At 32.8% G+C, this 16,902-nt stretch overlaps 2 protein-coding genes across 3 annotated transcripts in view; both read left to right on the top strand.

Moving 5' to 3' along the window:
* The first annotated feature begins 1,248 nt into the window (after window positions 1-1,248).
* LOC107466986 (cyclin-T1-4) lies at window positions 1,249-7,373 on the top strand. 2 transcript variants are annotated; one of them, XM_016085985.3, is made up of 7 exons: window positions 1,250-1,417; window positions 1,841-2,267; window positions 2,436-2,517; window positions 2,661-2,795; window positions 3,039-3,214; window positions 6,592-6,737; window positions 6,919-7,373. In XM_016085985.3, exons 2-7 carry the CDS (start codon window positions 1,846-1,848, stop codon window positions 6,948-6,950), a joined length of 993 nt encoding a protein of 330 aa, XP_015941471.1. In that variant the 5' UTR covers window positions 1,250-1,417; window positions 1,841-1,845; the 3' UTR covers window positions 6,951-7,373. The 2 variants fall into 2 exon arrangements, with proteins under 2 accessions (XP_020986900.1, XP_015941471.1); XM_021131241.2 differs by lacking the exons at window positions 6,592-6,737; window positions 6,919-7,373 and adding an exon at window positions 3,640-3,968 and having other exon boundaries at window positions 1,249-1,417.
* A 3,373-nt stretch (window positions 7,374-10,746) lies between these two features.
* Window positions 10,747-16,902, top strand: part of LOC107467068 (long chain acyl-CoA synthetase 6, peroxisomal) — an 8,861-nt gene continuing 2,705 nt past the window's right edge. Inside the window, exons 1-18 of the mRNA XM_016086099.3 lie at window positions 10,747-11,044; window positions 11,777-11,837; window positions 11,935-12,012; window positions 12,177-12,248; window positions 12,352-12,433; window positions 12,523-12,628; window positions 12,721-12,797; window positions 13,010-13,054; window positions 13,135-13,221; window positions 13,405-13,494; window positions 13,620-13,705; window positions 13,812-13,905; window positions 14,643-14,731; window positions 14,830-14,918; window positions 15,190-15,319; window positions 15,410-15,528; window positions 16,104-16,227; window positions 16,345-16,431. Coding sequence (XP_015941585.2) covers window positions 10,906-11,044; window positions 11,777-11,837; window positions 11,935-12,012; window positions 12,177-12,248; window positions 12,352-12,433; window positions 12,523-12,628; window positions 12,721-12,797; window positions 13,010-13,054; window positions 13,135-13,221; window positions 13,405-13,494; window positions 13,620-13,705; window positions 13,812-13,905; window positions 14,643-14,731; window positions 14,830-14,918; window positions 15,190-15,319; window positions 15,410-15,528; window positions 16,104-16,227; window positions 16,345-16,431 — 1,655 coding nt within the window. The 5' untranslated portion in view covers window positions 10,747-10,905. The remainder of the gene's footprint in view (window positions 11,045-11,776; window positions 11,838-11,934; window positions 12,013-12,176; window positions 12,249-12,351; window positions 12,434-12,522; window positions 12,629-12,720; window positions 12,798-13,009; window positions 13,055-13,134; window positions 13,222-13,404; window positions 13,495-13,619; window positions 13,706-13,811; window positions 13,906-14,642; window positions 14,732-14,829; window positions 14,919-15,189; window positions 15,320-15,409; window positions 15,529-16,103; window positions 16,228-16,344; window positions 16,432-16,902) is intronic.

Genomic DNA, 16,902 nt, shown 5'->3' with positions numbered 1-16,902 from the left:
TTTTGGTCTCCCTTCCTTTCATCAGAAACAACCCCACCTCTAGCACCTCTCCCATCGAGTCACCAATCTTCCTTCCCAATTCTTTTGTTTTACAATATTCTGGTAGTCCCCATAGTTGGATCCAAATTGGGACAATTGAGAAATCTTCTGTTGCTACTTCCATATCCGGACACCACCATTTGACATTAAATATATAATTCTTGAACAACTAAGGAGCCTCCTTCTCTATTTGGAGTAAGTTTTGTTCCTTCTCAAAAAAGAACTGGAAAACATTTTTACCATGATCTATCACTCTTATTCCCTCCGGCTGTCTCCATATAGCTGTCATGGCAGGATCTATTGTACCAATAGTGAACAAACGATCCGTAAGCAATCTTCCCACTAGGCTTCTCCTACATTCTTCCAAACCCCTTTCAACATCGATTGAGTCAAATAGGATTACTCCCTCCCTTCGTAGCTTATCATTCTCCTCCTCATTAGCCATCTCAATCACTTCCCTTCCCAACTATAATTACGATCCAAGAGATTTCTACTGAGATGAGAATTTTAAAATTCTCACAAGAACCTCAGTTGGCAGCCTAACACCCTAACAGAGTAGCTAAACCCTAGCAGAGCACTGAGATGAGAAATTTTAAATTCCCACTCGAATAAATATCTATAAGGAAACTCGTTAATAGAACATCATAAGAAGAAAAAAAATAAAATAAAAAAATGAAAATAAAATAAAATAATAAAAAAATAAAATAATAAAATAATAAAAAATAAAAAAAATTTATTAAACCTTATACCTATGTTTATTGTTTCACACTTTTCAATATATATTTCATTTTCTAATATGTATTGTATATAAATATATGTCATAATATTCAAACACACCTTTAATTTGTTGGTCAATTGATATAAGCTTCTATTATTGTTACACATTGTTATTAACCTCTTATTAAAGTATTTATATTATGATGCAAAAATGTTAAAGTTATATGGAGTTTTCAAAAACAAATTTTTTATTGATATTATAAAATATAGCAATGGTACAATTAAATATTTATGAAAAACTTTTATCACATGAATTTGATGAAAGTTTATTTTTTTCCTATTTGAAATATGTAAGTGCTAGTTTTAAATGGTACATATTTAATATTTTCTTCTTTAAAGTTTAAACGGGTTAATAATTTTGGATCCGGTTGGATACTAACTCCATTACTCCAACCTGACCCAACTTTTAAAACGTAGATAATGTTTGCCGTTTTAGACAATCCTCCTCTTCCTTTTTGACCTTCAAATACAAAGCTACTACCTTTCAATTCCATTCCCAATCTTTTCTTCTTCAAAACCCTAATTCCGATCTCCAATATCCAATCTGAAATCAAGTAATTTCTCTGCTGATTTCACCAGATCGGCTTCGCTGATTACTCAGGTATATTTACCTCCTTTTATTTATCTTCTCTTTCGATTATCTTTTTCTGAGGTTCTGATTCTTGAATTGTATTTGTTTTTGTTGCACGAGATCTGCTTGATTAAATCTCATATGTAAATTATGTGTTTCTTTTTGCGTTGTTGTTCGTGAATTCAAGCTGGCTTTTTCTTTTCCTGAGCTTGATAAATCCCAAAGATAAAAATTTCTTTTCTACATATTCCATGATCATGCGAATTACCTTCAGATGTATGGTTTATTAATAATTATAAGATCATAGAACGTTGATTTGATTTGTTCCAGCTAGAATTTGTTATCTTTGACAAAGACTGGTCGTCATGAAATTGAAATTTTATTGTATCAAATACTTTCGAAGGAAACATGCAATTTTCTGTCTAAATTTGGTTGTTTATGTGATTTTTCCAGGAATTATGTCTTTTGTGCGGAATTTTGAACCGGAAGGAAGACATCTACACGGAGGTTATAGGTCCACCTATGATCATGCTAATTATGCTAAGTACGATGCTGTCCCAGCATCCTTGAAAAGGAGAAAATATGCAGCTCCTGCTTGGGAAGATAGCCAGATGTACTATCTTCCATACACTGTCCAAAACAATTTCTCATCAGCCAATTTCCAAGCTCCTCCTACAAGATCCAATGCGGATACATCAACATCTGCTAGCTTGCAGCTTGATTGGTCTATATTTGAAGATGATAAGCCATCCTTCATGTCAAGGGACGAGATTGACAGATATTCTCCATCAAGAAAAGATGGCATTGATGTGCGTCACGAAACACACTTGCGGTACTCCTATTGTGCTTACCTCCAGAACCTTGGAATGCGGCTTGAACTGTAAGACTCATCACTCATATTATCTGACATGGTTATAGCTGCCCTTGTCCCAGTGGTGGGGTTGAAAACTTCATTAGATATATGCTTGCGATGTTGTTGTTATGGATTTAGTTCATTGCATGATACTATTTTGTGCCAATGTGAAAGCATGACATGATTTTTTAACAGGCCTCAAACTACCATTGGGACGGCTATGGTTCTATGCCACCGATTTTTTGTTCGGAGATCACATGCCTGCCATGATAGATTTGTGAGTTCTATTTCCCTCTAAATTTTAAGGCATGTTTCAGAGATAGCGACATCCGTGGTCTGATTCTATGCAAGTAGGTCTGATTCTATATCATGTAAATGGTTCAAGCTCCATGTTTTTTAATTTTTTGTGTTGTGCTACAGTTGATTGCTACTGCTGCCCTTTTCCTAGCTGCAAAGTCGGAGGAATCGCCACGCCCTTTGAACAATGTTTTGCGGGCATCTAGTGAAATCTTACATAAACAAGATTTTACCATGTTGTCCTATCTTTTTCCTATTGTGAGTATACTTCTGACTGCCCAAAGTTGTCTCCTATATATTATGTTTCTTGTGGAAGATATCCAGAGAATATTAAATAGTCTAGACTCCATCACCTCTTACGTGGCTATGCCCGATATGTTCGTAAAATCAAGCATGAAAATGATTGCCTATTAAGATGATATTTAATCTCTTTATATTGCCATTGAATACTAGTTTAACAGATAGTAATTTACAATTGTACTGAATTGATTTGTGTCGCAGGATTGGTTTGAACAGTATCGTGAGCGATTGTTTGAGGCTGAACAGTTGATTCTGACTACCCTAAATTTTGAACTCAATGTGCAACATCCATATGCACCCCTTACATCTGTTCTTAACAAATTAGGTCTATCAAAGACCATTTTGGTGAACCTGGCTTTAAACCTGGTCAGTGAAGGGTGAGTTTTCTTCTCTTAATCCTGCACCTTCTACAATTGCTGCAGTGATGTTTGTTTATACCATTTATTTTAAGAAGAGAACTGATTGACTCATGTCAAATTGGTTCAATGCTTTTAGACATTCAATTTGTTTGAGTGCCCTTTCATTGGTTTCTGACTTGCCTCCTGTTATCTAATACAGTGATTGGAATGAAAATTACTAGTTTAGTAAACAGCTCATGTGGGGCACTGGGTGTGTTAAACCTCAAGCAATAACATGTCTTGAGGTCTGGAGATCTATTGGCTGAGGAAGATACATTGGTCTTTACCCTTCTAAATTTTGGTGCAAGATAGTGTTGATTCTCAAAATGTTGTTCTTTAGTCCAACATCTGTGTATGTATTCTGTCATGGGATATTGATTCTTTTGGCATGCATATAATTGCAGGATATTCACAAGATTAGCGTGCTGGCCTATATGATATTCTTAGCTGGCGGATTGATATGCTGTTCATGGAAAGTTTTGTTTTACATCTGAAGTTGAACTGCTGATGTCTAATGGATTGCTTTAGTCTGAATATGTCCCATGGAATCTTATTGGGGCTACCCGAGATAGCTACAGGAGCCCCAATCCAGATTTTCCATCCAATGCCTTGTAGTTGCCGATGACCTTGAGCCGAATGTGCTCTTGTTGCTCATTTAGTAAAAGGGTTGGAAGATCATGAAATGATCTGAAATAAACCAACAAAAAAATTCACACAGACCAAAATTCATAAATGGACCGAGTCATTTGTTGTCCTGGAAAAAAAGAAGTCTCAGCTAAAAAGGGTTGAAAGATCTTAGAAATGGTTTTGCTCTTTTAATTAATGGTTGGAGATCATAGAAATGATCTGAAAAAACCAACAAAAAATTTCAAATAGTCCAAAATTGAAGCATGGACTAAGTTGTTTGTTGAAAGGGAAAAAGAAAGATCATAGCCAGTCAAATGGATTGGGAGATCTTACATTGCTTTTTTAGTAAAATGGGTTGGATGGTCATACAAATTAGAAATTATTTGAAAAAACCAACAAAAATTTTCAAATATTCCAAAATTCAGATATGGTCTGGGTCATTTCTTATCCTGAAAAAAAAAAAATGCATGTCATTCCTCAGTTGACAAGATGTTGATGTCTTTCCTGCTCAGTTCCTATGCTGATACTGAATTTTTGTTTATTATCCCTTTTTTCTTGTACATTTATTTTTTGTTTCTTAAAAAAATGAAGCTTTTCACGTGTTCTAGTAATTGGTTAGTGATAGCTGTTAATGCTATCTTATAATTGAAATTTCTTTGGTTTGTGAAAGTTGTCCTAAATTCCCCCATTCTCCAACCACATTGAATTTGTTGGTCAATCAAATGGAATAGTTTGGACAGCTTTCTCTTCCACGAGTGTTTTAAATTTTGAAATTATTTCTTTTATCCCAGTTTAGACTTTAGTGTAAGAGTGAGTGTGTGTGTGTGTGCGTGCGTGCATATTTTATTCTTTAGTAACTTCTAAATGATGAATATTATTTTTAAAAATTTGTACTGATTTTTCATCTGTTCAAGTGATTCGTTTTCTAGTTTCTTTGTCCAAGGTTAGGTCTGGTTAAGTTTGTAATGGGAATGGGTATTTTTCATTACAGGAAGAAGAAAGTAATATATGGCTATTTAAAATTGTCAGACTCTTAATTCCATTTTTAAAAAGTTTCTTTAGTGTAGCATTCCCAGGGATCCAATTGTGATATACGAGCATTGTTCATGATTTGGAATTGGTCTGTTCATCCTTTGTGTAAACCTAGGTTATTTCAAAATGTAGATGTTGAACCTCCCAAATTGAAATCCATTATGGATGTGTGTCGTATATTTAGGGGTAGACGACTCAAAGGCAAAGCCTAGATGCGTGGCTAGCGTGTGTTTGCAGTTCTAGATGTCTAACTCCTTTTACTTTAGTGGTTTTCCTGTGTTTGTAAGACAAACTTGTGCCGTTTATGTTTCTGTTCATCTGGTAATAGTTGATCTCTTAATTTTAAAAGTTCCTAAATTTGCTTATTGAATAGAGTACTGGTTCTGTAGTCGAAAAGAAATCAGCCATATCAAGGTCATCATTTTTAGGTTCTATGACATGAAATGCATGCTGCCATTTTTCTGGATTTGATTGTTATGAAAAAATGTATTTATTTGCTGAAGAGATGTATTTTTTAAAGGTTTAGTTCCATTTTTACATGCTTATTATTTAGCAATATACGTAAACCAAATAAATAAATAAAATATAAAAGAAATTGATCTATTATGAACCAGTTTGTGAGAGCTTAACAAACTAAACATCCAAATTCTTTTTCAGAGGAACTTAAGTCAAACTCTGTAATAATAAGCAAGGTAAAAGCCACCCCACACATTTTTTAATGAGTGGGGCAGCCTGAGTGGTTCACTGGTGGCTCTGCTTCTTTTAAGCATATGTTTATATATTTGACAAAAAGAAAATAATTTATTAATCTTTGTTATTGCTCATCAATGTTGAGTCTGTTAGCACTATGAATTCTTGATCTCCATTGACCATTGCTTTAGTTTTTTGCAATTTATATGGTATTGTGTTGAGAACTGTGTAGCACCTTAAAAAAAATTAAAAACAAAAAAAACTTCCCTTTGTAGCACTTTTAATGCTCCAGAAAGTTCTGCACAATTTCTCTGAAAATTATAATGTACTCCATGTTGATAATTAAGGGAGGTTTGCTCCTGTTTTGTTTTATCCCTGTTCCTTGGGAAATGGAACAATTGATATCTTAGGCGGCTGGTGTTTAGTGTGGAATAAGTTGCATTCATAATAAGCATTCCAATGTGCATGAATGCATGATAGCAAGAGTCGTCAGGTCAAAATGTTGAGCAGAAGATGTGGCATTGGCATTAGCTTTGAAAGATTCAGTTGTTTGCAATTTGCAGCGCTACATGCATGCTTTCTCATTTTAATTGCATGTACTTTGGGAGTTTAAAGCCCCTACAGCAGATTTGATCCTGGAAGTATGTTCTCTAAATGAGTATAAGATATTGCTATAGTTTGGTATATCAGCAATCCTGCACAGATTCTTGGAATATTATTCTTCCTGAGTTGCTGCTTGTATAGTTGGTAAGAAAAGTTAATAAATTTGTGCTTTTCACTTGGTAGGAATGTTGAATATGTTTGTATGATCTAAGTTTATATTCCCTGCTTATTGTAATAGCTGACTTGATCTGTCATGGTAGAATCATATGCTAAGTTGTCCAGAAATCTTCTATTAGTGTTGCCTCGGATGGTTAGTTTGCCTATTTCTAGCTATTTGTGTTGACCAATGCTGGCGGTAGTTATTTGTCTCGAATGACCTTCTGAAGCCGAAACATGTATTGCAGGCTTCGGAGTTCTCTTTGGCTTCAATTTAAACCTGAACATATTGCTGCTGGAGCTGCATATCTTGCTGCCAAGTTTCTCAACATGGATCTTGCTGCTGATCGGAACATCTGGCAAGAGTTCCAGACAACACCATCCATTCTTCAAGGTAACCTCATCCCACATCCTTTTTTAATATCAAGATTAGGATAAATCTTATGCAGTTAAAATTGAGCGATCTTTATTATTTTGGAAGGTATCTTCTTGAATCGCTGTCGGCCTACTTTTTCAGCTGCGAAAAATAGTTTTGTATTTAATATTTTCTGATGATTAATCTCACCTTGTTGCAGATGTCTCGCAGCAATTATTGGAGCTCTTCTGAAAGTATAAAAGAACAAGATAGCATTTACCTTGTAGAGTAGATTCTAAGTACATAGTCAAAATGTCGCAGAGTTGAAATAGTATGAGCCACAGATAATCAGTGTTGGGAAGTTTGATAAATAATTTGGCAGATTACAGATTGAAAGGTGTGACCTATGGTTGTCCTAGTGTTTCAGCATCTCATGTATATTTTTATCAAACCTGGATCACACTTTGCATACATTTCGTTGGTGCAATGCAGTGTGATATACTTTGAATTGTCATCTATACCAACCAGGGCGTCTAGTCTAGTTGAGGAGGAACATTTCCATCATTGGGGTTCCAAGGTGTCAAATTCTGTTTTAATTAATCTTGTAGAAATGGTTTCACGACATAAGACTTTACATAATCGAATTTATAGAAGTTCACTAAATGTTTACTGAAATATTTTGAATCTTGTGCATTGGGAATCCTTTCTTCTTGCTACATTCTGGCTGGAAACTCATTTTTGGATTAAGCACCAGACAGGAATTCATACAATTTAATACATGTTTGGAGAGTTTATGCGACCAGATGAAAAGCAGAGATTTGGTGAGCTATCATGGAAATCTTTACATGGATGGGGAGCATTGGATGTAGGTATCATATGGAGACTGTGATACTAAAATATAAGATATGATAATAAATAAAATTTAAGTATATAATGAGACATGTAAAATTAATAATAATACAATAATAATGGATAGGAAAAAAAATGCATTTAAGCCAAGGAGAGAAATTTATTATGCATATAAGCCAAACAAGAATCTGATGCAAGAATCAGTCAAAGCACACTTTAATGTAATTCGAAACAACTTTATTCGAATTATATTCCTTAATAATTCGAATCAATACTAATTAGTAGGAACACGTGAGTAGGAGGAAGTTCGAATCAAATTGATTCGAATTACTCATATTTTGAATCAAATGGTAATTCGAATTACACATTGTACAATAAGATGCTAGAAAAAATACTATATAATATAAAAAAATATACTAAAAGAAGTATAAAACAAGATTATCGTAAATTAATTTTAGTATAAAATTATTAAATATAAATTAGTTTTAACTACTATTAGTACATTGAATTAAAAATAATATATAAAAATGTACTTGTATTTATTAAATTTTAATAACATATCAAAATTTAATGACTTTTTAAATATTCTTTCTATAACAGGAGTACATTTTTATATACTTTAAATACTTTATATAAAAATGTACTTGTATTTATCATACAAAAATAAAGTGTTGTGCCAATATAATAATATTATAACATTTTAAATCAATTTTTTCTAGAATTTTAGATTAAAAGCAGCACATGAAAAAGTATTATTGGTATTTTAAAGCTAACTTAATTAAAAAAGATAGAACTGTATTTTTTAAGATTTTATGTACATAATTAGGCTAATTTTTTTTAATATTGATCAAAGATGTGTGTGACACTATGTGATTTGGTTTCAGGTAAGTTTTATTCTACTATAATTTTTTTTAAAGACACAAATCTAAAAAATTTTATAAAACGTCAATGATATTTTCTTTTAAATTAATTTATAAAATTTTTTAGATTTCTGTCTTCTAAAAAGTAAAAAAAAAAAATTACAGCAGAGTAAAACTTACCTGAAACCAAATAACATAGTGTCACACACATCTTTGATAAATATTAAAAAAAATTAGCCTAATTATGTACATAGAATCCTAAAAAATATAGTTCTATCTTTTTTAATTAAGTTAGCTTTAAAATACCAATAATGCATTTTCATGTGCTGCTTTTAATCTAAAATCCTAGAAAAAATTGATTTAAAATGTTATAATGTTATTATATTGGCACAACACTTTATTTTTGTATGATAAATACAAGTACATTTTTATATAAAGCATTTAAAGCATATAAAAATGTACTCCTATTATAAAAAGAATATTTAAAAAGTCATTAAATTTTGATATGTTATTAAAATTTAATAAATACAAGTATATTTTTATATGTTATTTTTAATTCAATGTACTAATAGTAGTTAAAATTAATTTATATTTAATAATTTTATACTAAAATTAATTTAGTATAATCTTGTTTTATACTTTTTTTAGTATATTTTTTATATTATATAGTATTTTTCTAGCATCTTATTGTACAATGTGTAATTCGAATTACCATTTAATTCGAAATGTGAGTAATTCGAATCAATTTGATTCGAACTTCCTCCTACTCACGTGTTCCTACTAATTCGAATTGAGACAATTCGAATTATGCTTTTATAATTCGTTCCAAATTGATTCGAATTACTTGTATGCAATAGTTGAGAATAATTCAAGCTGTATTGATTCGAATTATTAAGGAATGTAATTCGAATAAAGTTGTTTCGAATTACATTAAAATGTGCTTTGACTGATTCTTGCATCAGATTCTTATTTGACTTATATACATAATAAATTTCTCTCCTTTGCTTAAATGCATTTTTTACCCTTTTACCATAATGATACAATAGAACAGGTCAATACATACCAAGCTTGATCGAATAATTCCAGTTCATTGTATAATCAATATTATATAAATATTATAGCACATAGTCTTAATTATCATATAACTCCGTCAACTTAGCAAAATGGTTACAACTTTTCAATTGAATTATTAATATTATTTAATTTATTTTTAAAATATATTTTATATTTTAATATATGACTATATTACGTGTACATCAAAATCAGCCACTAAAATCATATATTAATATAAAATATATATTAAAATACAAATATATATTGAAAATAAATTAAATCTATACATATATTTATACATAAATACATTGTTGACTGATTTTAATAACTGATTTTAGTATATAAATAGCATTTTTGTTTAATATATATTTTATATCAAATGACTGATTTGATAATTAATTTAATATATTCGTAGTATATCTATTGAATTATATAGTTAACACGTAAATACTTGGTGAAAAAATTTCAAGAATTAGTACTCACTACTTTTATTAAAATTTAGTCAATATTTAATCATAAAAAAGGAGTATATAATTTTATACTATTAAATATAATTATAAAATATACTGATCTTTTATCATTATTGATACGGGATGGAAAAAATATGAGAGATATATTGAATTTTTTTTACATAGTTTATTTCATTTACATTTGAAGTTTCAAATGTAAATGATTCAAATGTAAATGAAATAAACTATGCAAAAAAAATCATTTACGACATAACATTGATTTAATTAAGCAGTCTCCAAAAACAACATATGGCGGGCACTGATTGAACCCATGTTTTCCACACATAACAACGAAGTAGCCCATCATATTCTAATTCAAGAAAAGAAGAAGTTGGACAGGTTCGCAAAAAGAATGTTTTGGTTAATGGTAAACGAGTTTCATGTTTGTCAAATCTTGCAGCCGTAAACCTGTGTTCCAAAGATTAAAAAACTGATACTTTAAAAACGATGTCAATTTTTTTTTCATTTTATTTTCAAGATATATTGGTATAAAATAATTTAGTTACAAATACATGCATGTAAAGTTCATACAAATAAATATAGAAATTTACAACGAATTTAAATGATAAAGCAGTAAAGCACCAATGAAATTGTCGTATAATGTCTGGACAAACTCAACTATGCACGAATCACGATGGTCAAAGTTCCAAGTGCTAAGAAAAAATAATAATATAGTTATTATAGTTATGGAGGGGTCACATACTTAGTAATTAAATGCAGGTGAAAACGATGACGCATGATTATGATTATGATTATGATAATGATCATTATTATGGGAAGACGCCACGTAGTTGGAAAAAGCTTAATGTGCGCGCAGCTTCATTCTTCATACTAATCTGATATTCTCTTGATCTCTTCTGATCGTCGTTCACTACTTGTTCATTCACACCAAAACGCGAATCGCACATTGTCGTTCACTCGCTGTTCGTCGTGGTGATGACGAAGATGGATCCAGCACCTGCTGCGCAACGTCGAATCAAAGCCATCAACAACCACCTCACCCCCGCCGCCTCCTCTCACCGTTCTCCCTCCGCTCTCCTTCAACCTTCCCCTACCGCCGCCGAGTTCGCCTTAGGTTCTCTCTCTCTCTCTCTCAATGAGGATAATGATGTGATATTACTTTGTTTCTGTTGTTGTGGATGAATCTGATTTGTCCTTCTTTATTATCATTGCCAGCAAATAATAAACACCAATTGATTAATAAATGGAGTTAATCACTGTAATTTATGTCTTACTGTTGTTTACGTTTAGAAAGTGTATCAAACAAGTGTGTTGTTTAAAGTTCTTTCATGTTTTTTTTTTTTTTTTATTGCGAAAAGGTGTGAAAGTTTCAGCTATCACTTTTTCCGAGTGCACTGATAAATTATCGTTGTTATTCAGTGGGGACCTTTTATAAATTTATATTTTTCTTTTCCCCCAAGATGGACCACTATTCCGCATCTTTGAAATTAATTATCACCTAGGTAGGTGTCATGCATTCGGAATTCTGAATCTTAACACTTCTTTATTGTATTGTATTCCCAAAGATGGATCTAAAATTAAATTCAGAGATGAATCTAATAAAGTAATGTCAGTGATATTGACATCACTAGTTGCAACTTCACCAAAACATTTGTAACTGCTGATCATTTTCCATTCTTTTGCGAAAAATAAAATGGCATATAATATGTTTATAATTAATTTGAATTCCAGGCTCCAACTTTTCACGTGCATGGCTTGTTGGTGTTACCTCGTTACTTTTTTGCAATTACTTTCTTGCTCAGGCATGCTATTGATATCACTAGTTATGATGTTTACTTCTGAGCAGAACAAGGTTATAGTGTTGTACTCCCAGAGAAATTGCAGACAGGAAAGTGGAACGTGTATAGGTATACCTCTTCCTCTGTTTTTTGGTCTTCTTGTCTTTTTTTCATCAATTTAGGGCCATTTCTCTGATATTATTATTACTGTGATTTTCTTTCGTAGATCTGCACGCCATCCTCTGCAACTGGTGACCAGATTTCCTGATAATCCTGAAATTGGCACCCTGCATGATAATTTTGTGTGAGTGTTACTCTTTTTTATCCAAAGTTTTTTTTAATTCAGCTCCATAAGATAGATCATAGAATATAGATGAGTAATATTAATCGCCAATTCTCCAATACTTCAGTAAGAATTTTTTTTATGCCTTATAAATTGATATGAATGTTGGTAAACTCTAATAATAGGCATGCAACTGAAGTTTTTCGAGACTACAAGTATCTGGGAACTCGTGTCCGTGTGGATGGAACAGTTGGGGAGTAAGCAGCTCAATTTTCAACCTGTTTTCTGACCTGTCTTGATTTCTTCACAAGATTTCTTTTACATCCTTCTCCTCATTCCTGTTCTTGTTACACTCTTAAGGTACAAATGGATGACTTTTGGTGAAGCGGGTGCTGCCCGCAGTGCAATAGGTTCTGGTTTGATACATTATGGAATCCAGAAGGTGAATGCTAGATTGTATAAATGTGGTCCATCATTGTTCATTTTTACGCATGATATCATTTAACCATTGGTTGGCGTGGTAATTTGCAGGGCTCCTGCATTGGTTTGTATTTTATTAACAGACCTGAGTGGCTCATTGTTGATCATGCTTGCTCTGCATACTCATACATATCAGTTCCTTTATATGATACTCTAGGTACGTTGTTTTTTATTTATCAGGGAACATTCTTTCGTATTTACGTTGGCCTAACTTGTAGATTTAATAGCGAGCAATTGTTTTCTCTGTAGGTCCTGATGCTGTCAAGTACATCGTTCATCATGCTGTTGTACAAGTTGTATTCTGTGTTCCTCAGACATTAAATTTAGTAAGTATATCGGAGCTTCAACTTATACTTAATATAGCATATCGCTTCTGTTATCGTCATATTGTAAGTTCAATAGTAGTGCATATCAATATCTTGTCAATGGTTTTTATTGTCAAATTTAATTTATCAGATACTAAAATGTTAAATTTATCATGCCAATGTAAAAATTATCATACAAAACCCCTTCTTATATATGTCAACTGACTTTGCAGTTGCTGAGCTACTTATCGGAGATTCCAACTATACGTCTGATTGTGGTACGTCTGCATTTGACTTATGCTCATGCTGAATATTCAACATCAAAGTATATCCTCGCTGATTTTCAGTTTGTATGCAGGTAGTTGGAGGTATGGATGATCAAATTCCATCAATTCCTTCATCATCCGCAGTTAAGGTTATTACATATTCACAGCTATTTACTCAGGTAAACTAGTAGTTTTCTCTCAAATAGTGTAAACTTTATGAGCAATACATATTGCATTCATATTATACCACATGTAGGCTTCACTGGAATATTATAGTTTTTTTTGCGAATGCTGTTTCGATTGATTTTATCTGCCTGCTATTTACTATATCGTTACCAAATTGTTTGTGGATTTGGATATAGGGGAGCAGTAATATTCAGCCCTTTTGCCCACCTAAGCCCAATGATGTTGCAACCATTTGCTATACAAGTGGTACCACTGGAACCCCAAAGGTACATAGGTTCTCGTAAAAAGAAACTCTCGTTTGCTTCCATATTGGTATATTGTTTCCAGATAACTCTTTGAATCTCTACAAAGCATTGCTGCTGCATGTTTCTGCTGAACAAATTTTGTTCAGGGTGCTGTCTTGAGCCATGGAAACTTCATTGCAAGTGTGGCTGGGAGCACGTGCACTTCAAATGAAGTTTTCGGTCCTTCTGATACGTAAGCTCATTTTCGAACTCTATAATTTATTAGGCTCTATTTGATGTTGTTGTTTCTTTTGGTATTTTATTCTGATGTCTTTTCCTGAAATTCTTTCAATTTTCAGTTTTTTATCTTATCTCCCTTTGGCTCACATTTATGAACGAGCTAACCAGGTCTTCACTGTATATTTTGGTATTGCAGTGGGATTCTACCAGGGGGTATGTAACCTTGAACAATCAGGCTTCTTTCTTCCTTTGAGATGGCTTACTTCTCTATTTGTTTTGATTGAGTTATGTAATTGCTGCTTTAGATTTGTATTGCATGAGTCTGATGCTTATAGCCATTTACTTTCACATTTTAAATGTGATAAAGATTTCTTATAGTATACTGTAGTGTTAGGAGTCCACATAATAATTCAGCAAGAATAATGACTTTTTTGTATTGGAACGATATATTTTTGTGAGGCGAACATATATTTCATGATTGCCATTTCATGGAATTCCACATTACTCTGTCAAAAGTTATGTGCAAATAACAATCTTTTATAATAGTTTCCCCTTACAACACCCCATCAGTTGGGAGCTCAATTCAGCAAGCCTCACTTACACTTAACACTTAACAAAGCCTTTTCCCACTAGGTGGGGTTAGCTACATGGATGAAAGACATCACAGCATTGTATTTGTTAATATCCTTTAATGTCCCATGCAAATTATCAAACCAACAACCAACCTTGTATGATGTGTAAAGGTAGGTTTTATATTGGCTATTTCTGTTTCACTGTATAAAAGGGCAATCCAGTGCATAAGTATCCCGTGGTAACGTAGGATCCGAAGAAGAGTCGTACCCAAAGAGTGTAATATAGGCAGCCTAACTTGATAATTATATCAGTGGCTCACTCTATGCTTCAATATTTTCATATGAACCTGACACTTTGTTTTTACCATCTCCATGCAGGATAATATGAAACTAATGGATGACATAGCTGCTCTAAAACCTACCATATTTGTTAGTGTTCCTCGGCTATACAACAGAATATATGCTGGGTAAAGTAATATACATTTAACTACACCTTTCAAAATATTAGCTTCCCGTGTTCAACTTCATCGTGCCATTCAATCTTTTTTCCCTTCTCTTTTTGCAGTATTTTGACTGCTGTTAAAACATCTGGTGGTCTGAAGGAAAGGCTATTTAATGCTGCCTTCAATGCTAAAAGGCAGGCACTAATTCATGGTAAATTGTATTCTCAATGAACTATCTTCTGCATAACATGCATTTATATTGCTGCATTGTCCTATTCGTCTTGATCCTGCTGATACTTGTATCAAAGTTGTATTTTTCGGTCTTCCTCTGTTGATGGTCGTTATTAATTCCCTGTTTATATAGTTTTCTCAAACTTATTCTCAAGAAGAGTGGCCTCTTCAGTTGTGCCTCTTTAAACTTTAGTATCATTGTAAATGAAACTTATTTTCAGTAATATAATATGTATAAATATATTTTTCAGGAAAGAGCCCATCTCCCATATGGGACAGGTTAGTTTTCAACAAGATAAAGGAAAAGCTTGGAGGACGAGTTCGTTTGATGACATCAGGTGCCTCACCCTTATCACCTGATGTCATGGAATTTTTAAAGATGTAAGTTTTTGCACAGGTGCTAAGAAGGATTGTCCTCTTATTATTTGATTTGAATTCTTTTCTTGGTTGCATGACATGTGAACTGCACAGTTGCTTTGGTGCTCGAGTGTCCGAAGGATATGGAATGACTGAGACTACTTGTATTATAAGCTGTATGGATCTGGATGACAACCTTTGTGGTCATGTTGGCTCAGCTAATCCAGCTTGTGGTAAGTAGTTGGTGTGGATTTTACATCAGATAGCTTTCTCTGCCCTGGATTCATGATTCAAGAAAGACTATAAAAGAAACCATTAATGAGAAAGGTTAATCAGATAGACGGTAGTCAAATAGCTTAATATAGAGGGAGATCAGGATAGTGTATATATGACAATTATTAAAAGAGATCAAGATGATAATAGTTTAAATTAAATATGATTTGTGACAGGATGCCATGGTATTGTCTGATATATGTAGCTGACCTCACCTAACAATTAATGGGACAAAGCTTAATAGTTATTGTTTAGTTTAGTAGTTATTTTTTAGTTTAGAGATATAGAAAATGGGAGAGATAAGTTGATTTATCAGTTTGTGGATTCTTACCTTTATCACTCAAAGGACCTGGATTAATCACCTTAAAGGAAATGTGAAAGTTGACAATAATTATACAAAAAAATAAAAATAAAAATATGGGATTGGAACAATTTTTTACCTGCCCCTGCCTAATCTGAAATGAATGTTAAAAAGTGAATTTTATTTGGACTGCTGGTTTGGAGTTCTAGTGCTAAGAGTTTCGTTCTATTTCAGAGATAAAACTTGTGGATGTTCCAGAGATGAACTATTCATCTGATGATCAGCCCAATCCCCGTGGTGAAATATGTGTCAGGGGTCCCATTATTTTTCAAGGTTATTACAAAGATGAAGTTCAGACGTAACCACCTTGCTTGTTCTGTGATTTCTTTTAATATTTTCAATGAGATTTTTATATCTTTTATGAGATTTACCTTGTTCGTTTAAAATTTTCCTGAATTTTGATTAAATTGAGCAGGAGAGAAGTGATAGATGAAGAAGGATGGTTGCATACAGGAGATATTGGAATGTGGTTACCTGGTGGTCGACTCAAAATTATTGATAGGTGAGATAGTACCATCCTAATTATATTTCATATGTTTTACTGTTTTAGTACAAAGCATGGCTTCTTAAAGTACTGTCCATCAATGAAGTGATACTAATCCCGTTGGGCTGCACGTCTGCTGTGTTCATTGAGTAGACTATCAATGCATTTTAAGGTGAACCTTGGTATTATCTTCTTCAGGTGCTCTGTTCAATGAATGCCATTTTTGCAATACTTCTAACTTAGCATTACTTCCATTTAACTTTTATATATTGGACTTCAGACAAATGAGCTAAAGCATATTACTGCTATCTTCCTGTCTACTTCTTAGCTACATGTAATATACAAGCAGGAGATTCTATTTTCTGTTCCTTCTTGTTTAAGTGTAGGTAATAGCTTTCTTTTTTGTCATCATTCAATGAAATCCAGGGTGGGCAATCTTACCTGAATACTGTGTCATGTTTTCTTAAGAGGCGTCAGCTATTCACTTAT

The sequence above is a fragment of the Arachis duranensis genome, chromosome 9, assembly GCF_000817695.3.
Source record: "Arachis duranensis cultivar V14167 chromosome 9, aradu.V14167.gnm2.J7QH, whole genome shotgun sequence".
NCBI lineage: Eukaryota > Viridiplantae > Streptophyta > Magnoliopsida > Fabales > Fabaceae > Arachis > Arachis duranensis.
This window is presented reverse-complemented; position numbering and strand designations above follow the sequence as displayed.

Bases quoted from the DNA above. Each gene is read 5' to 3' on its own strand.
- LOC107466986 (XM_016085985.3), top strand. From the start codon at position 1,846: ATGTCTTTTGTGCGGAATTTTGAACCGGAAGGAAGACATCTACACGGA. The intron at 3,215-6,591 runs GTGAGTTTTCTT...CATGTATTGCAG, and splicing joins TTAAACCTGGTCAGTGAAGG to GCTTCGGAGTTCTCTTTGGC. The intron at 6,738-6,918 runs GTAACCTCATCC...ACCTTGTTGCAG, and splicing joins AACACCATCCATTCTTCAAG to ATGTCTCGCAGCAATTATTG.